General features: G+C 34.8%; 2 protein-coding genes across 2 annotated transcripts in view; one reads left to right on the plus strand and one right to left on the minus strand.

Annotated features, from left to right (window-relative positions):
• LOC6566865 (potassium voltage-gated channel protein Shaw) overlaps positions 1-21,478 on the plus strand; it is a 46,030-nt gene that overhangs the window by 22,652 nt on the left and 1,900 nt on the right. Inside the window, exons 3-9 of the mRNA XM_032739231.2 lie at positions 8,639-8,788; positions 12,009-12,141; positions 12,219-12,398; positions 12,926-13,438; positions 14,311-14,607; positions 15,346-15,555; positions 16,598-16,808. Coding sequence (XP_032595122.1) covers positions 8,639-8,788; positions 12,009-12,141; positions 12,219-12,398; positions 12,926-13,438; positions 14,311-14,607; positions 15,346-15,555; positions 16,598-16,808 — 1,694 coding nt within the window. The remainder of the gene's footprint in view (positions 1-8,638; positions 8,789-12,008; positions 12,142-12,218; positions 12,399-12,925; positions 13,439-14,310; positions 14,608-15,345; positions 15,556-16,597; positions 16,809-21,478) is intronic.
• Positions 1,388-5,635, minus strand: LOC6566864 (aldehyde dehydrogenase, mitochondrial). Its single transcript, XM_001992982.3, has 4 exons — positions 5,393-5,635; positions 2,974-3,122; positions 2,819-2,915; positions 1,388-2,745 (listed from the first exon to the last, which is right to left on the minus strand). The coding sequence occupies exons 1-4, from the start codon at positions 5,516-5,518 to the stop codon at positions 1,552-1,554; spliced, it is 1,566 nt and encodes a 521-aa protein (XP_001993018.1). The 5' UTR covers positions 5,519-5,635; the 3' UTR covers positions 1,388-1,551.

A 21,478-nucleotide genomic window follows, 5' to 3' on the forward strand; every position in this document is an offset into this window, starting at 1 on the left:
GCTACATAAATAAATATTCTAGGTAAATTCTAAACAGGGTATTCAGCTTGTATTTTGCGTATGCGTAATATGTATTCAAATGTTGAACCTTTTTCACACAACAATAAACAATAAAGTCAAGCGCTGCTCAAGTCGCTTTCCCACTCATTAATTTTGCTTTAACGCAAATATTACATTGAAATCCACTCAAAATGCTGGCTGCCTTTCCTCAAGCACCTCGAAGTTATCTTATTTTATAAATAAATCAAACAACCCGAAAGCACTTTAGCATTACGAATAAATTGTATTCAGGGCAAACAAAATACAATTTACTGCCGTAAATATAAAAATGGCAACAACGACAAATTTTATACAAATTGCAAACAAATCTGAACAACAACAACAACAACTGCAACAACTGCAACAAGAGGCGACTAAAATAAGCTGCAACTTTGCAGTGACCGCAAAACACTTGACACGCTCAGCTGCTGTCCAATATAAATGCAACAACGGTAGATGAAAGGCTGCTCGAGCTACAAATCCTCCTCCTCAACCTCAACCTCCTCCTCATCCTCATCTTTTTGTTGCTGTTGAGGCAGCTTATGTGTGTGTGTGTGTGTGTGTGAGTCTGCATGTTGATCCGTTGTGTTGTTGTGTTTGCTTAAAACAAGTGAATAAAAAAGTGCATCCAAGAAGAAAATTACAATAAATAATATTGGCAAGGAAAAACCTTTAATACCCTCTTTATACAACAATTATCTCAGTGGGTATGCTGCTTTCCTACAAACTTATGTTAGAATCAGAGCAGATATTTATTTGCTCGCAAATGGGCGCCTAAAATATGCTTGAAAAATGTCTAATATGTCTATAAGATATTAATATTTCATATTATTTGATTGGAACTTTTATTCATATTTATGTAAAGAGCATTTAATGAATTCAAATTGAATAAACTTTATAGCCAAACATAATTTGTATAATATCATTTTAATATAACATTATTTCCGTATTTTATTTAGATAAATATGAAACCACAATCAAATCAGCTGCCAATTAACTTTCGAGTTTCGAGAACATTTCACGCAAAGCTCGCTGTTTCATAAAAAAAAGAAATTAAATATGCATAGAGAATATGCAAAATAAGCATGCAATCCGCATTTTATGTAAATTTTCGAACCAGAAACAATAATTCAATTAAAATTTGCCATCAAGCAAAGGAAAAAACTAAATAGATTTAGTTGTTATTCAGAAATTAATTAATTTTTAACTTTATGCAACTCTTTGATAAAATAGGAAGAAAAATAAGAATGAATCCAAATCGAATAATAAATTGATTTGGCACTCTTGGAATACAAGTCATATTTCTTTTTTGGAAAAGGCATAAAACACTTTGCTTCAGATATATACATATATTTCAGATTGATTATTTTATTACTTAATATAAATCAAATGGAAAATACACAGCAATTCCACTGACGAGTGATGCTGGCCAGAAATGAAGTTCCAATTTGTCATGACGCCTGCACAAATAGGAGCAACTTCGAATGCAGGACATTGGAACTAGTTTCGGGATTAAGAGTTCTTCTGCGGCACCTTGACAATAACGCTCTTGACCTCCGTGTAGTTGGAGAGTGCGTATTCACCATTCTCGCGTCCCTGGCCGGACATCTTGTAGCCGCCGAACGGAGCCTGAGCAGCGAGGGCATTGTAGGTGTTGACCCAAACGGTGCCGGCACGCAGGCCATTCACAATATAGTTGGCTTTGTCCAGATCCTTGGTGAAAACAGCGGCGGCCAGGCCGTAATCTGAGTTGTTGGCACGTTCGATGACCTCGTCGAGTTTCTTGAAGCGTATCAACTGCTGCACGGGTCCAAAGATCTCCTCGCGTGCAATTGTCATGTTGTCCTGAACATTGGCAAAGACCGTCGGCTGAACGAAATAGCCGGGCAGACCATCTGCTCGACTACCGCCGGCAACTAGTTTGGCACCCTGTTGCTTACCCGTCTGAATGAGACCCAAAATCTTATCCATTTGCTCCTGATTCACCTGGGGTCCCTGTTCGGTGTTCAGATCGAAGGGATTGCCGATGGTGCGTTTCTTGGCACGCTCCGCACTCCGCTCCACAAACTCATCGTAGATCTTGTCCTCGACAAAGGTGCGCGAGCCGGCACAACAGCACTGGCCCATGTTGAAGAAGAGTCCAAAGTGAGCCGTTTCCACGGCATAGTCCAGATCTGAATCGGATAATATAATGTTGGGCGATTTGCCGCCCAGCTCGAGAGTTACACGCTTCAGATTCGTATTGCCCGAGGCCAGCTGAATCAGTTTGCCAACATCTGTGGAGCCCGTGAAGGCCACCTTATCGACGTCCGTGTGATTGGCCAGAGCGGCGCCAGCATCTCCAAAACCGGGCACCACATTGACAACACCCTCGGGGAAGCCAGCTTCCTTGACCAGTTGTGCTATATATAAAGCCGTCAAGCTGGTCTGCTCGGCGGGCTTGAGGACAATTGTATTGCCAGTGGCCAAAGCTGGGCCCAGTTTCCAGGCCATCATTAAAATTGGGAAATTCCAGGGTATTATCTGGCCGCACACGCCGACCGGCTCGTGGCGTGTGTACGTAAAGAAGTCACCATCCATAGGAATAGTTTTGCCGTGATTCTTGTCCGCCCAGCCGGCAAAGTATCGCAGATTCTTAATGGCCACCGGCAAATCCACACTATAGGACATGGTATACGGCTTGCCATTATCCAGAGTCTCCAAGCTCTACAGAGAAAAGGAGAGAGAGATTGTTCATTCAAATAGATTCGTTTGGTTGATTAGTCTAGCTTGTATTTACCGACAAGTAAACCTGATCACGCTCCATGAGATCGGCGAGACGATAGATTAGGCGACCACGGTCAGAAGCATCCATGCGGCGCCAAGGGGAGCCCCATCTTTGTGGCAAATGGATACCAAGATTAATAATTTAAAATTGCTTATATATCTACTCACTTGAAGGCCTGACGTGCCGCATTGACGGCAATATCAATGTCCTCCTTGCCGGCGGCTTGGATCTCGGCAATTGTCTGCTCGGTAGTTGGATTGATGGTTGTAAAGGTGTTACCCGACTTGCTCTTGTGCCACTCATTGTTAATGAACAGCTAAAACATAAACAAATCAAGTTATTTATTTATTTAAAAGAAAAATATTTGATATTAATTAATTAAAAATAAATGTTGTATATGTTAAATGGATTGGGAAAAAACCGAAATTATCCATTTACTGCTTATAGATGTATTTTATATGAATATTAAAGAATAAATTAAAGAACCATATCTTTTTATATATACTCTTGCTAACTGTACACATTTCATTGAATTTATTGATCAAAAAATGCCTTAACATAACAATAAATGATTTTGTATACCTAGAATCCATATGTACAATATAACTTCTAATGGAAGTGTCCGGTATAGAAAGCTTGGAGCGTTATTTAATAATCAGTTGTATTTGATAAGCCATTTGATAAGCAGTCTTTGTGTTGTTGTTACCCAGCGGAAGCTTTCATTCATCAGGCTTTGTTTTTATATAATTAGTACTAAAATTTAAATTATGTGCAAGCTTTTGACAAGCTCTAAATTTATTTATAATCAAATCTCAGAATGACTGGCGTAAATCGAAACTGTTGAGAAAACTTTCCGCCAGACAAAATCGCACCTAGCATTTCGTGTCTCAGACAAACTAGACATTTAAATATGAGAGTCATATTTGGCATATATATATACATATATATATTTATATATACTCGTATAATATAATATTTACACTGTAGTAGTACACTTCAGTAGTGACAGGTGCAATACAAATATTTTGTATACTTGTGTGCACACATTTAATCAGTAAATATTAAATCACACTTGGAAAAGTACAATATTAGTGGGATATATACAAAATTATTGACATACAAGTTCATAGACAACAACACTTCATAAATAAAGTACATAAACACTTAACCACAGTTCATATTTGATGCACATGCAAATTCACTACATTCATAAAGTTAATCTTCGTATATAATGTAGTTTACAAATATTTATTCTGATTAACTTAGCAATTGTATTGCTAATTGCTGTACAAGAAGATAACAAATTTATATTCCAGGTACATGCAAATTAACTACATTCCAAGGTTGATAAATTTAATCTTTGTATGTTATATATATAACAGTACTTAATATTTAGCAATTTTTAGCAATTGTACTGCAAATTTCACTACAATAAGATAACAAATTGCGCGAAATGCATGGGAATTGAAAAAGAGAAAATACAATTTGTATGCTCAACGTAAGCTCTTAGAATGCTGAACAATTTTCGGCAGTGAAAACATTTGTATACAAAAACAGAGACTTTTTATTAAGAGAGCCGGGCACAGTTCTAGTTAAGAGTGGCGGTTGCGTCAGCAAACGAGAAAAAAATTTAGTAAGTGTGGTGTAGTCGACTACGACATATCCTGAAGTCAGCTGTTATATAAATTCTAGCTTTATTGCCAGATTTCCTTTAAGAATTTAAGAATTAAGTGGAAATTATCTCATTTCTTGTGTCAGCACAGGCACAGTTAAGAGAGAAAAAAAACTAGCGCAGCGTATAAACATATACATACATATATTCACAAGTCCGAACTGAAATCACCGCGGCGATAACCATAATCATCATGCATAGGCATATTATGTATTAATTAGAAGATTGTAGCTTTTATTGCTTTCGGAAATCGAAATATATCTAGAAATATACTAGAACCTATATTCCAATATTTTGAAGTATATATCTATATCAACTCGGATAATGATCTTGATCAAGAATACATATACTTTATGGATATGCTCCTTTCAGCCTTACAAATTTGCACAAAACTAATATACCCTTTTACCCATTTTCAATGAGTTCCGGGTATAAAAAAGAGTAAGAACAACAACAAAAATAGCCGGCACTAAATACGCAATTCTTTTTTGCGCTCTGCTCAAGACACTATTCGTTTGATGAGCATTCAGCTCACATTCAACGCCGGGTTATTTTCCTATTTTTGCATATTTGTTCGTGTGTGTGTGTTTGTTTGTGTGCATATGTTTGCATGTTTAACTAGAAGCAAGTTTGAAATACGCTAATGCCAGACTTAATTGCAACTCAGCTCAATTGGATGTGAGTGACGTGCTTGAAGAGGAAGAGTAAATGCATAAATATTGCGGCTTTGCCTTTGCAAAAAGGGCAGCTGCGATCTTCGTCAAAGTCAAACAAAAGTAAAGCAATTTTGATAGCAATAAGTCAATACCGGTAAACTATATGGATGTGAGTATGTACGTATGCGTGAGGAACATATGTTTAGCTGTGTATATATATATATATGTATAAATGTATGTATGTGTGTATTTACTTACGCCTGTATAGAGCACGTCTGGACTTGTTTGTGGTTGTGGCAGCGCCGCCGACGAATATGCTGCAGCAGCGGCAATATTCTTATATTCTGCACGCAACAATTTGCTGGCTCTTAAGACACGCAACATGCTGTATTATTATTAGCCGTTATTTATTATAATAGAAAACCACAAAGAACAAATGGCAAGCGACGATTAAGTAACAGAACAACGCGTGCAATTTGCTCAGCAGCTGGAAAGCAACTGAGAGCGAAAAAATAATACTCAACGGTGCCCAGCGCCCCAATGCATGTTTTTTTAAGAGAAAGAGAGCACGTCACTCACTCATACAGCATACGGCGACTCTCCAACGTCTTATCACACAACACACCCAGGTAAAATATATGCAAAAACACATATGTATGTGTTCGTGAGAGCGCGAGCAAAGCAACAACAATAAAGCTGCTGATCAAAAGTCACTCGAAAATGTTGAGCAGCTTTGTGTTCTGTCTCTCTCTTTCTGCGAATATTTTTAATGTCATTTGTGTTGTATGTGTTATGTGTGTGAATAAAGTTATTTGTTCTTTTGCGATTCCCGGCAACGATACCGGTTTCCAACAATTTGTCAACTGGAATAATACAGCTGTTTGCAAATTTGCAAAATTGGAAAAAGGAGACAGGAGGTGCCAAAGTGTAAGGCGAGTGCGAAACAGATGAGTGAAATTGATTGTCGCAGAGGGCCAGTGAAAATGAGTTCTTTACCGATTGCGCAGGGAAGGAGAAATTGTATGCAAAATGAGTGCTTTAAGTGGCAAAGTTTTAATGGCAATAAATATGTGGGGAAAAAAGAACTCAATTAGCATTTATTAAAATAAATGAATGTCTAATTTCTTATAACAATTAGTTATTTAAAAAAGGTTTTTTTAATGTACACTATTTTTTTTCAATTAATTTAAACATTAATAAACAATTAGTTGCAGCCGCCGTTTACAGATTCGATTTTGTGATTTTTTTGTTGTCATAATCAGCATAATAATAATAATAATAATAAGAGTCAAAAAACTTATTTCCTCATTGAATAAAATAAACATTTTGCACAACACGCAAAACTTCGTATTTTGGCGGCAGCAATAATCAAATGGCTTCAATAATTTTATTTTTTGCTTTTTATTTGCTGTTGTTATTTTTCTTGCTGCATGAAATATTTAATTTATCCAATGCAAACAGTTGACATAAAGAAAATGTCAAAAGGACGTAGGATGTTAACGGGCATTAAGTTTAATGCACACCAGAATGGCCAGGAAACGAGATCGCGTCAGATGGCTATAAATGGGAAATCACATTTAAAATAAATTGTCCCAAATTATATTAATTGAATTCAATTACATATTGTGTGCACAAGTTGGAAATTCAATTTCGAGTTTTCGCTGATGGAGCCACATTGCCGGCATAAGTTATCAAAGTGCAGATTTAAAGGTAAAAAAATTCGTAAATAAAAACAGCATTGCTGGAAGAAGTTTTAAAACTATACATTTAAAAGGCAACAACAACGAGTACAGTGAAAAAAAAGAACGCTAACCTAAAAACGTATAAGTAAAAAGAGCGCCAAAAATCTTGAAACAATTAATAGTTTTAAATATAATCCTTTGATTCTAGGATAAATAAAATATAATTACGCTTATTAGCTCCTAACTACCTCGTTTTTAAGAACACTGTAAAAGGTAGCAAATGAAGTTTAATATATTTTATCGGGAAAGTGATTACTATATACGTGTACTCAGAAAATAAAAAATCTTTCTGAAATTTAGAAAATTCGTATTATTCAGAAAATAATTTCCTGAAACGAAAAGTTGTGTCTATGAATTCCTGGATAGATGTATTATTTGGATTTAGATAATCGTTTGCTTCTTAACTTCTTATCTTGACTTATCTTTTTAGAAAATAAATGTTTGCATTTCTACTTTTGAAAAATATATTTCTTAATGAAAAATATTACTCGAATATATAAAAATAATCTTACTTCAAAACCAGAAAACCTTCAAGTTTTCAGTGCGATTTTCATTTCAGAGTGATTATTTATGGAGACATATAATGCAATCCAAAATCTGCGACTTCTTCGATTTTTGATAAAGTAATATTCTGGAATAGTGTATCTTATAGTCTAGTTTCTCAACTTAATCTCTGTACCTAGAATAGAGTTTGGTTATGGCGAAAACGCAGTCGGCAACATCATCATCATATCGTATCTGCTATTTGTAGGAACATATTTATTTGTATTAAGAAGGAGCTAAGACCCGAAAATTCGATAACAAGCAAATATGACCTTAATTACAAGTTTATATAGCTATTTGATACTGGGTTATTTTCGGCCTTGTTATTTAAGTAAGCCCAATGTGAAAGTTACGCAAAATTTACTTTATATATTTGGGACAACTGAAAGAAAGGGAGACACATACATGAATGCATACACACGCGATTGTATATGTGTGTGTGTGTGTGCACTGCAGGATTCAAGGATGTGTTATATAAATAGATGGAAAAAGTTATGTGGACTACAGTAGGGCTAGACTAGGAAATATCCTGTACTCAGACCTGACACATAAGAGAAATTAGACCAGAAAAAAAGATAATTGTGTTGGAATATAAACTGATCCAATTTACATCAATTTATGTGAAAGTATATATAAATATTGATCTGCCAAGTATATCAAATTATCAGTTGGAGATTGAGCAAAATATAAGAATATTAAATATGAATTTCTTACCTCTATTACGACTCCATCATACCATTTGTTGCCCAATTTTATAGGGTATAGAGCGTAAAAAGCAAACATCTATGATGGCAAAAAAAAGGTCAGCAGAAAAGTCGAAATGTATTCAAATGGCTTATGGCTGGATTTAGTTACACTTGGCTCCTCGTCCTTGAGCGTGCCCCCACCCCACATGCGTGCCCCCACCGCCTGTGGTTTTTTATCACTCACTTTCAGGATGAACCCACAAACCGAACCATGTTAGGTATAATTTTTTGTGGCTCGATTTAATGGTTAAGGCGAAAGGGTCAAGCAAAAGCATACACACACACACGCACACACACACACACGCACACACACATTCGCACACATTTGAAAGAGTTATGGCAATGGTAATTTGTAAAGTTATTATGGCTTAAATGTCAGTGTCGAATGGGGCAACAGGGCGTATGCGTAGTGCAGCTGATTTATATGCAAATCCACTTAAATTTATTGCCTTTCTTCTTGCCACTCGTTGCAGATATGAAACCTATAAGGCGACTCTCAAGAAAATACCTGCAACGCGTCTCTCACGCCTCACCGAAGCTCTGGCCAATTATGATCCGGTGCTCAACGAGTATTTCTTTGATCGGCATCCGGGCGTCTTTACCCAAATACTCAATTACTACAGGTGAGGCAAGCAAATGATTACCATTATTTATTGTGTTATAATTGAGAAATAATTAGCCTAATCTTTTACATTTAAACTGATGGCCATTGTTTAAGTGGCGTTCTCCTTAACTTGGTCTTCATACCCTTTCCAACGCGAAGGGTATTATAATTTATTAACATAATTTGCATCAAACTTAAAAAAAAAATAAATCATAGTAAATATATAATTACAATTATTTCTTATGTAAAACAAAAATTAGAAAACGAGTTTTAATGTTATTTAAATTTTTGTTGATTTTATTATACAGTTTGGTTCAAACTAATCGCAAATATTCATTGAAATATTTTTATTATTAATTTTTTTTAACAAAAAATATTTTTTTTTATCAAACACAACTACCGAAGAATAACTTTATATTGATATTATTACTTTATCGGACATTATTTAAAGAAATGATAATTGCTTCTGTTTAGCTTGAGCTACTTTTGAAACAATTTAATCGCCAGTGTAATTAATCTAGTCCCTGTTACCTTGAGCCAAAAACAAACAAGCTGTAATTTTAATTATGTGCTCGTCGTCATAAATCTAAGTTTTTTTGGCTCTAAAGTTTCAGCGAAATTTTAGTACAAAGTCAGAGCGCTCATTAGCAGGCAAAGATAAATGGAAAGTTAGCGGGCTTATCGCTCGATGAGTTAAGTTACTTAAGATTAATGACAGGTTGCCGCACCCCGATTCCTCCTTGCACAACCTGCTACAAGTGTAAACAAAGTTGCCGAAAGTATCTCATTATTAACCGTGTGGTTCGCAATAAATATAGTGATTACTTAGCCTTTCGTATTGTTTGATATAAACACCTTTTTAAACAACAAAATTAATTAAATAATTAAAAATTTCGAAAGTTTTTATTTTTAATTTTAAGCAGTCTGCGTGAAATTATAATATAATTTGGGCAGCAATTTTTAGTTTTTCCCAAATTATCAATGGATGATTGTGACACTTGACACAAAATTATAGCGCAACATTTTTTGTTTGATTTTTTTTAAATATGTAACAATGCTGCAATCAAAAAATAATAATGTATTTTAAATATTATTATTAAACAAATTTCTCCGTACAGGCTTAATATTATTTGTAAAAATATTAGGTAACGGAATTAATATATATTTTTATTTTATTTATTTATTTGATATGGATTAAAAAATAGAAAAAAACAAACAATGACACCGAAAATTATTAAACGTTAGTAGCTTAATAATAAGGAGATTAAAACGATTAAAACAACATATATTTTATTCTATTTCATTGGAGTTTTATTATATTATATTTTTTAATCTGAAATAAACCTCAATTGTAAAAGTTTTGGAACTAATACAAAAATATTTCTTTTCATTAGCTTACATTTTTTTCGACACCACAAAATAAAGACGAATAAGATTAATTTGCTGTCGATGCCATGCTTTTCTGTAGGGTCATCGATTAACAACACAGTAAATGTGAAAAAAAAGTCAGAATCATTATATATATATATATTTAGATCTAAGAGGTCTGTTGGCTATTGATTATTGCAGTGGCCCCCGTTTTAGCCGTTGGCCTTGGCAGACTGTTTTTCCAAGTGAATTAACTGACACTCGGCGCACAGGTATCAAAGAAGCTGCCACAAAGCGTTGCATTTCCATGCCAAAGCAAAGGCTGCAAGGTTTCCATACATTGAACATGCATATATAAGTATATAAGTATACAGCTTTATAAGTATGTTTATGTACCGCGGATGAGCAATCGAATTATGTAGACGTCAGAAGCTTTTTGCAATTTTTAAAGCAATTTGCGAATTGATGCTTTATTTTTACGCAGATTTCATAAATCGAGGTCACCAGCCAAATTGAGCTTCTTAATTGAATTTATGGCTTAAACTAAAGACAGTCAAGATGTCTAGCTTAGATAAAGTAATAAAATACTGTGCTTAACCTTTTTTAGGTCTACAAAGGTTAAGAGTTCATAAAAACGTTAAAAAGCTGATACTAATCAAGAACATGTATAGCCTTACTTATGCTCGTTTTATTTCTTTTGCTTTTTATTCACTTCTATAAAACCAATTTTAATTAATATTGAAAAATATATATTTATGCGGGTAATCTATTATGACATAAAGCGGAATTGTCTGAATAATTTGTGCATATATGTATTATGTATGAGTTTATATACACCTGATAGATGCTGCTTTCAACTTAATTAAAAAACTGCATTGCTGTCGGACAGATCAGAATGCTTTTAGTAGGCGAAGGAGCGGATGAAAAGTGGGCGTGGCTGATGTGATGCGCATAATAAAAGCCACAATTCACATGTCCACCCGCATTCATAATGGCCTTGAGCATCCATTTCTGGGCTGTTGCCGATGCTGGGATTTTAGCTTGGTTTTTATTTGTTTTTTGTTGGGGGTATTCACAATTTAGCACTCACCATTCGGCGCACGAAATGATTTGGAGGTGGAAAAAAGCAGCACAACAAAAGGCTACCAAAGCAGAGTTGCATAAAATATGCACAAAAAAAAGAAGAGGAATCTGCCTGAATGCACATATGTCGGACGGACACGTGCCGCACATGGCCGTCATAAAGGACAGCCGAAACAAGTAAAACAAGGGGCAAGAAATGCGATTACTTTTATTTCGAATAGTCGCTGCAGGGCTGTCCCAGCAGCTGATATGCTATTACAATTTGGACAGCACTGCGGACAAGTCCCTGTCCTTGGCCAGCCAATTCCCCCACCCCGTGCCACAATCTCTCATTCACCTCACGCATCTGCAGCACTTAACACACAAAAAAATAGCAATGGTTTTTATCTTCTTTCCTTTTTTGCACCTGTATTAAGGTCATAATGAAACAAAAGGCTATTTTTTTTTTTGACAAGTCAATGGAGCCGGAACTCTGAATTTGGCCAACATGCAATTGCACATTTGGTAAGCCACAGTGAACTAGTTGCTGCTCATGAATAAGATACTTTCGCCATTGCAGTCATCAAATAAATTGGGTATTTAACAAGATAATAATGTGTACTGTAAATTGTAAAATACAATATATATTTGATTGTGAACCAGTGAATTGGTCACAATTTAAATAAAATAATAAATATAAATATGCGTTACATTTTGATGAAAAAGGGTTTTAATTTGTTTACAATGGAAATACAACGATTATTGATATTTTAAAGAAAAATCAATAATAATCTTAATATTCTTTGCAGAACTGGCAAGCTGCATTATCCGACAGACGTCTGTGGGCCACTCTTTGAGGAGGAACTGGAGTTCTGGGGACTCGACTCGAATCAGGTAGAACCATGCTGCTGGTCAACTTATAGCATACATCGCGATACGCAAGTGAGTAACAGAATTGGCATCGAGTGAAGCCAGATTAGAATGCAAAACTAAACAAATTGCTTTCGATTTAATTGCAGAACACCTTAGCCATATTAGATAAACTAGATATTGAAAATGAGAAACCCACGGAGGAGCAAATAGCGCGTCTGTTTGGCTTCGAGGAGGCATTAAGCAACGGCGAGCTTAACTGCTGGCAACGATTAAAGCCCAAAATTTGGGCCATGTTCGATGAGCCGTCGAGTTCAACGGGCGCCAAGGTAAAATTCATGACCCAAATAATTACAATATAAATTACTACAATAAATGACTGCATTTATTTAGTAGCAAATAAACCAAATAAAATATATACATATATTAGTCTGTGTTAGAACTCTAGCTGAAGAGAATGAACTGAAAAATTAAGTAAATATATAGTTAAGAAAATTTCAGTAAATAATGTTATCAATATCAATATAGTTTTCTATTTAAATGTTAAATTATACTTTACTTTAGGTGTTTATAAATAAATTAACAGTTTGACAAACTAAAGCTTATTGGAACAATTTATAAATTAGAATTGGAAAAATATATAAAAATAAAGTACAAACAACTTTAAGAATAACAGAATTCTAATAAACTAAATTCAAATTAGTGAGCGAGGAACTTATTTTGATTAATTATTTTGTATATATAAACTTAATTAAACTTAATTAAAACTAGCGAGAACTTTTAATATATTTAGATACACATTTGACACACATTTGATATCGATTTAAATAGTTTTGCATTGTTTTTGTGTACGCAGTTCGTTGCTGGCATGTCGGTATTCTTTATATTTGTTTCTGTGATATCATTCTGCCTGAAAACCCATCCTGGTTTTCGCGTGGATCTGCCCACCAGCTACGGCGCAGGCTCGCCACTGCCTGGCCACAATCTGCTCGCGCCGCCCTCATCTCAGCACCCGGCGCAGCAGTCGCAACAGCATCAGTACCACCAGCACAGCATAACGCCACCAAGCGGCAGCATTGGACCCACTTTTCGTGTCACAAACTACACCAGCTACAGCAGCGGCAACTTGAGTGCCGCTCAGGCCACGCCCATTGCCACAATGAAGGGCCAACAGCATCAGCGCCAGCGACTGAAACGCGAACAAAACGCGAGCAGCCTCAACGAGTTCCTGGAAAAGAAGATACTGGGCAACAGTGGACTCAGGCAGCACGGCTGGATCGAGACCTATGGCCAGCCGCACAAGGCCTTCTTCTACGTGGAGCTCGTCTGCAATGTTTGGTTCTTCATCGAAGTCCTTATCCGACTAATTGTGAGTAGTTTTTCGCTTAACCAATTTATTCAGCACACAAAATTACATTAAAAATGTGTTCAACATTGATGAAATAGCAGCATTTACAATTTTAAATCTTCAATGTTTCAAATGACTTTAATATGGGACAGCCAATAAGATTTATTATCCTGAGTCCTAACACTTCTTACATTCACATTCCCAACCAGGGACACTTTTGACAAATTTATGGCTATGGAAATTTATGACTCCAGTTAAATCCCTTTTTGGGGTGTAATTTTAACATGCATTTCGAGCTGAAATAGCGCTTCCAACTTTGTATGGAATTATAAATAAATCAGCTAATTGGGTTATATCTATGTGCCTTTCCGAAATAAATAACAAAACAGTAAATTCAAATGTAAGGCAGGCTGACCAGGGTTGCCCTTCTATGCAAGCAACCCAGTAAGTAAGAAACAGATTACAAAAATTAAAAATTATATTGTTTCCATTTTGCTTTTACCTTGAATAAATTATATAAAATAAATTATGTTCATTAAATTTTAGTTGAATATTAAATTGAGCTCTTAATTTTCTCGAATAAAAAAAAAACAGCTGTTTGTATTGATGCTGTCATACTTTCTTATAATATCGATAAGAAATTAGATATATTATAGCAAAAATTACTAAATACGCTGGCTACTCTCCGATTGTTGAAGGTACTAAATGTTGTCATCAAAAGTGTTAGAAATATTGATAGTTTAATCATGTCAGAACTTGAAAAATATGGTTTATATTTAAGTTCGATTCTATTCAATTTCAAACTTTTATGTCACCGAATTATTTAAATAAATAAAATTAAATGGAGCATTTATATTTTATATGAAAATCACAAAATAAATTTCGCATGCCAGGTTTCACCAAATCTGTGGCAGTTCATCAAGTCGCCCGTAAACATCATTGACTTTACGGCCACGCTGAGCTTCTACACGGATGTGATGCAACGGATGGGCGAGTATACGGGTTTGTTGGAGGCCTTCTCCATTGTGCGCATAATGCGGCTCTTTAAGCTGACGCGTCACTCGCCAGGACTACGCATCCTAATACACACGTTCAAGGCATCGGCCAAGGAATTGACTCTGCTCGTGTTCTTCCTCGTGCTCGGCATCGTCTTCTTTGCCAGCCTGGCCTACTATGCCGAAAAGTTGCAGGTAAGTTCTGGAGTTGAACCAATCTTTAACCCTTTAAATATATTTCATTTAGTGTCTGTCTCAGAAAAAGTTTAAAAAGTATTTTATTTAATGCAATAGGGTAACTGTATTCTTATTGTAATATTTCCATTGTTATTTAAACTTACTGATTTTCTTTGCAATTCACTCTCAGCTTTAGCCCTTCAGGGCGTTCTCAAGTCCTTGGTGTATTGTATTGTTTTTGTTTTAATGGAACACAATGTACTGAATTGCTTACTACGTAATTCATTTTGAAAATGTGCTTTGCCTTTTACGTTGCTAAATTGCAAAAGGAGTATTCTTTGTATATATATTTTTAGCCTTTATATGCTATTTTTGGAATACTGCCGTCTGATTAAATTTGCATTTAACTGTTTGTCTTAAAATGAAATTAAAATACACTGAAATACGTTAAAAATACAAAATGAGTGAGAATTAATTCATGTAATTAATATTATTTTAGTCTTTGGAAAGAATTTAATTATCAAATGACTTTAATGCAGCTGTTAATTTAATTAAAATGTAATTAAAATTTCATACAGGTTAATCTAAAGTTAATACTCCTTCTCTAAGAACTATATTTCTGTAATTTTGTTCTCAAAAGACTTACAAATATTTTTAACTTCAAGTGGAAGAGTATTTAATCTTCGACTCTATATATATACTATACTATACTATATTTCATACTTTCTAATTCATAATTCGCATTTTGCTTCGCAGGACAATCCAGATAACCAATTCAAGAGCATACCATTGGGATTATGGTGGGCAATTGTTACCATGACCACAGTGGGCTATGGCGATGTTGCTCCCAAGACCTATCCGGGCATGTTTGTGGGCGCACTGTGCGCCCTCGCTGGTGTCCTGACCATCGCACTCCCCGTACCTGTTATCGTTAGTAATTTCTCCATGTTTTACTCGCACACACAGGTGAGTACTTAAAGGCCCAAACAATTTTGACCAGATTTTAGAGACAACATTAGCAAAACATGTCAAAGATACTTAAGTCTAAAGGAAACCTATTGGCAATTAATTTATTAAATGTGCTTAAGATGCCTGCAAAGATTTGGAGTAATTGTAACAAATTAGTTATGCAACATATACAATTTTAGTATTCGGTTGACTGACTAAAGCAGCATCAATCGATTCATGTAAATTGTATATATAAAATTTCTTAATTGTCATTTTACTTATTATATACAATAAAAAATAAAGTAAAAAACATATTTGATGAGGCAATTCGAGTATAGAATATTTACTAATTGATAGTTTGATAGCTATTAATGAAAAACATTGATATTTGATTAAAAAACGGACGTTCGAGAGAATTAGCATTTTATTGTATTGATTTAATTTAAATTTGATTTATTTATATATTTGATTTAATTTAAATTTGATGATACATTCAGAAATTGGAATTTATTACATTTTGATAGCCAGTTAGCAATAGTGAAGAACATTGATATTTAATCAGAATTTATTTTATTTTTTAATTTTAGTTTTTTGATTTGTATTCTTCATTTAATTCGTTTGCTCTGATGGAATTCAGTATGTTTATTTTATTATTTATAGTATTGATTGATGATCTTGATTAAATATAAAACGGAGTTCAAGTCTAGAGCAATGAATTTAAATTGTAATTTATTGGTTTTAATCAATTATTATATGATTTATATAACTACAATATATAAATTGAAATAAATAAAATGAAATATTAGATTTATTATATTCTACATTTTATTTTTCTCATTTATTAATTTTTAATTTAATTATTCACAATTTTTTTTTAATATAATTTATAACTTCAATTTTAAATTGAACTTTAAATTTGTGTTTTTTAAACAAAAAAAGATTGAGTTTCTTTAGTCTACATTAAATAAACAAATAATTAGGTAAATAAATGAAGAAATAAATATGTTTAGTATGAAAGTAAGCTGTAACTTAATTATAAATGGAGGCTGTTTGGTTCTAGGCACGCTCCAAGTTGCCCAAAAAACGGCGTCGCGTTTTGCCCGTGGAGCAGCCACGTCGGAAACGGGAGCCGCCGGCGCCGCATCGCAATCGGACGAACGCCATTAAACAGACGACGCCCACGGTGCCGGGCGTTGTTGGCGGCCACGCCCACACGACTGTGCAGGCGCCCACGCCCATGTTTAAGGATACCTTTGGCAGCGCTAAAATTGGTAAGTAAAGTGCTCTCTCTCTCTCTCTTTCTCTCTTTCCCGCGCTGTCTCTCTTTCTCGCTCTCTGTCTCGATTTCTTGCTCTGCTCTTATGTGTACGTATATCTTAGCCACACATCGTGCCAATTGCAGTAGTTGTTGTGCTAAAAGTTGATTATCATTTGTTGTTGTTTTTTTTTCGTTGTTGCTTTTTGTGTGTGCAGCTGTTTAAGAGCAGGCAGCAAGTAAAATAGCCAACATCCAAAACAGGCAACACTCTCAGCAGTCCACTACAGCCAACACACAAACACATACAGCCAACAGATACACGCAGACAACAGACAACAGACAAACAGAACAGCAACAATACAACAACAGCGACAACACTCACTTTCACATCCAGCCGCATAACTGCCACATATGCAGGCCACACACACACACACACACACCCACACACACACACACCCACACATCCACTTACATTTACCAAACACTTGGGCTGCATGTGGCGCTCTCCGGAGACGAGACTAATTTCATTCAATTTATTGTTTAATTACTTTATTATTTATGCACTCGCCAAAGCCCCGCTCAGCTGCTATTGCTGCCATCCGTTCCCTGCGGGTATCTTGTGCTAAATATGGAAATCTGCAGCTGTTGTTTATTCAAAAGATTCATTTAAGATCCGCAGTACATTTATAGTGGGAGCAGCTGTTTAGTTATTACGTCTAAGTGTTTAAGCTTGGTTTTAATTCAAGTTTATTATTTGCATATTCAACTTTATTTGCTCATATTATTTAACATTTATTTGTTTCGATTTACATTTTTTGGTTTAGTTATTAGACAGAGCAGTCAACATAGAAATTGTCATTTTTAACAAAATTGTGTCAATCAATTATTATTGATATCTACGTAAATATAGTAGTGTGATGCATAAATATGATAGTAATTCCCCGATAGATATAGTATGGAAAAATGTTGAAAGCACTCATGTTTCACAAGTCAATTATTCGGTTTTTGTGAATGAATACAAAAGCTGGCTTAGATTTACTTTTATTGAGCCTTCAGAAGATGCGTCTGGCATAAAAATGAGAGCAATTATAATTTGATCATTTTTAGATAACTATAAAAATAACTTTCTTTTTTATTTATGTTAAAATATGTTTGCATATCGCAGCAACGATTAATACTTAAGTATCGATATATCGATTAGTATCGAAGGTCTGGTCACACATGAATTGTCTTTCTATCTTTCTGCGTTGTATTTTCCTAAGTTCACGAGTTGCTCTAAATTCTTCAACAAGTGAAGGCGCACTCGCGCATAATAAAAATAATCCATAATCAGAAACTGCGTTTAACTCTTCATTTTTCCACGCCATTTACAACAATTTATTATTTCTTGCACATATCCTTCTCAAGTACCCGTTTGCCCAGTTCTTGCATATTAATTTTAATTACAATTTTATTATGATAGCAAAATGCCTTTTTTATGCCATATTTCAAATGGCCATTTTTGTTCTGCTACACACACACACACACACACACACACACAGAGCAACAAAACACTTGGTAGCATAGAAAAGTTCATTTACCGTCAAACAAATTGAAAAACTTTTTCCATTTGGTCGTCCAGCAAAGCTGTGGAAAAATTGCCCAAACTAAAAGAGCAAAATTTGTACGTTCACCCAATGTCAAAACATTTAAGCTGCTCAAAATAGCTCAATGTGCATTTTAATTAAAAGACTTAAGAACTGCAACGTACTTCAAGTGAAAAGTGTTGCCCAAGTTCTTCTTGGTTCAACACGCTGAGGGCATTTCCCGCTTAGACTGACCAGGACGAACTTCTAACGGGGTTAATCAAATTTGACATGAACTGTGTCCATCGTTGAAATATGCCATTAACCACTTAAAAGAAAATTACTTTCAAGCTCGACTAACTGATAAGATCAGTATTAGGCTCATTAAAGACAAATCATGTTAATCCTCAGCAACTAACATTTAAACGAATAATAAATTAATAATATATACTTATATATTTCTTTTTTAAATTAGCTGCCGTATATTTATACCCGAGAGCTATATAGATAAATATAACGCTCCACCAATTGAGTGATTTAATTAATTAAAACTATTATTAATATTGCTGATGAGCTTTTAAATTGTTCATTGCGAATTGTTCGGAAAGCTCTTTCGATTAAAATACTAGATAAAGACTAGATAAAATGCTAAAAGCATTTGAAAATAATATTAAGAAGAACGGAACGGAAATTTATAGAGTTGGAAACTGAAATAAATATGCAATTATCCAGCAATTAAATCATTTCTGGGGAAGTGCAATTGGCCAATTCGAGCCAAGAACTCGAAGAATGCCAAACCGCTACAAAAGCCAGGCAGGAAGCATGTCTAAAATATTTATTATATACCCTCAACCCGTTCGAAATGGGTCTGAGGAGTATATTGAAACTGCGCAAAGCTATTTGTGTAGGCAAATGAAATCGTCTCCGACTCCATAGATATATATGCATTATCCAGATAAACAGCATGAACAAGTTGATCTGAGAGACTGAAAATTTAATATATAAATTGACGTATATTATCCGCAGATCCAGTTTATTTTATTTTATCGATTATTCTTCTCGATTGGCGAATATCGATACAAATCGATTTCTGCTATTTAGAGAAACCAAATCTTTAAAAATATAACTCATAACTGAAGTATGATTTGTGCATTGCATCTATTCATTATTAAATGGATCTTGGCATACGAAACACCCAAGTTAATAAACCAAAGTGAATTTCTGTATTGTGTAAAATAATCAAAATGCAATGTACAAAACCAGTTTAATCTGTTCATCAAAATTTGGTGAATTGAAATTAGCCCAAGTTATTTTCGACAACGTTTAGAAGCCTGTTCGATATGCTAATCATTTTACCTGCAATGTTTTGTGTAGTTAGCCCAGTTATTCGTACAACATTATTCAATCTGGAAACCCTAAAATTGCATCCCAAAAATTAGTTCTTAAACCTCAAATGATTGGCAAATTTCGTAACATGAGAAACATTTTAGCTTCTGAACTGAAACATAATTGAAATTTAATTGTTTCTACAACTTCGAACATTTCCTTTTCCACATCACACACTTCCGGTTAGTTGTAAAACTGTGTTACATTCCGTCGGAGGCTGTGTGAAAAATAGATTTCTGTGTGACCGGAAATGGCGTAGTACGTGCTGCAGTCAGTCACGCATAGTTGGCTCAACTTCTAAGCTCACTTCTTTCACGTACACTTAGTTGGGGTGGAAGGACCTCATTTTTGCTGGCAGTGACTGCGACTTCAAAGAGCATTAAAATAGCAAGTAAATCATTAGCAGGCATACTTTGCTGGCGGTGGGCGTGAAAGTGTGACAAGGTTGCTGCCGACTTCTAGTGGTCATTAAAATGGGCAACGCACCACCAGCCGTGGCGACACCGAGGCGTCGACAATTTACGTGCTGCACACTGGTACTGGTATATAAATGCAAGTGCGTCAGCTCAGCACGAGGCATTCAAAATGCAACATTAAAAACACCCGAAGGCATTTTGCGGAAGCCCAACATTTACCCTCTATTTATTTTGGGGCGTGTTGAGCGCATTTTGCCTTGCAGCTGTAGCACTAATGAATTTCTATACCCTTACTGAGACCATTTGGAAAACAACAGGCAATTTATAACGCAGAAAGCAGAGCACAGTATGTTGATTAGATTTACACAGAAAATCAGTCCTTCTATTTTAATATATGCCATAATTTGTCGAGATTTACAGCTGCTAAAAAAAATATAAGGAATATATATATATAGGATATTTAGTTGTCGGCATTTTGAATTTAACTTGGGCTTTCTTGTTATAAGTACATGTTTTAAATGTTTGCGTTCGCCGGGAAAACTGCAAAGTGAAATATTTTCACACTTGAGGGCGAGCTTGCTCTTTTTCAGGACAGCATTTAAATTTATAATGGCTTGCAAGGCGGGAAATGTGAAATATTGTTCTAAGGCAAACTGTAATGGACTCATATTTAAATATTATGCCTTCTTGCAGAACGGCAGCAAATGGTCAAATATCTAAAAATGATAAGAAAAGTGTATATAAAATTTCTCTTAAATTTATTGCATGATTGTAATTGGGCAAATATATTATGGACTCCAAAATTGCACATAAATTATCATAAATATAATCTCTCTCTATAAATATGTCTTGTAGTGCTTGCAGTTCACAAAATTAATACATATTTTTTCCCCCAACTTGCTCATTATTCTTAAGTGTTTGTTATTTGTTAATTGCTGCACGTAATAAAAAGATTCAAGTACAAAAAAGTTGGCTTTGGATTGCACACTTATCGAGAAAATTATGCACATTTTCACTTACCCAGTTAAAACTTTGGTCTTTTGATAAAAATTATATAATGCCCGTATACGAATGAAGATGAAACAAAAACCGATTTCATAACTTTGAAATTATTTTATGAAACTTTTTATCAAAATACTGTACGAGAAAAAAAAAAAAAATATTGAACATAAAAAAGTACAACAAAATTGTTTGAGCGCCTTTTTTTTTTAAAGTTTTCACACGGCCACGAAGGACTTTGTGATTGTTTGCCATTCCTTTCATTCATTTTTTTTATTTTATTTTTGGTAAACTTTTGCTTTAACTTTGCGCCTGCG

This window comes from Drosophila grimshawi, unplaced genomic scaffold (assembly GCF_018153295.1).
Source record: "Drosophila grimshawi isolate 15287-2541.00 unplaced genomic scaffold, ASM1815329v1 contig_1377, whole genome shotgun sequence".
Classification (NCBI taxonomy): domain Eukaryota; kingdom Metazoa; phylum Arthropoda; class Insecta; order Diptera; family Drosophilidae; genus Drosophila; species Drosophila grimshawi.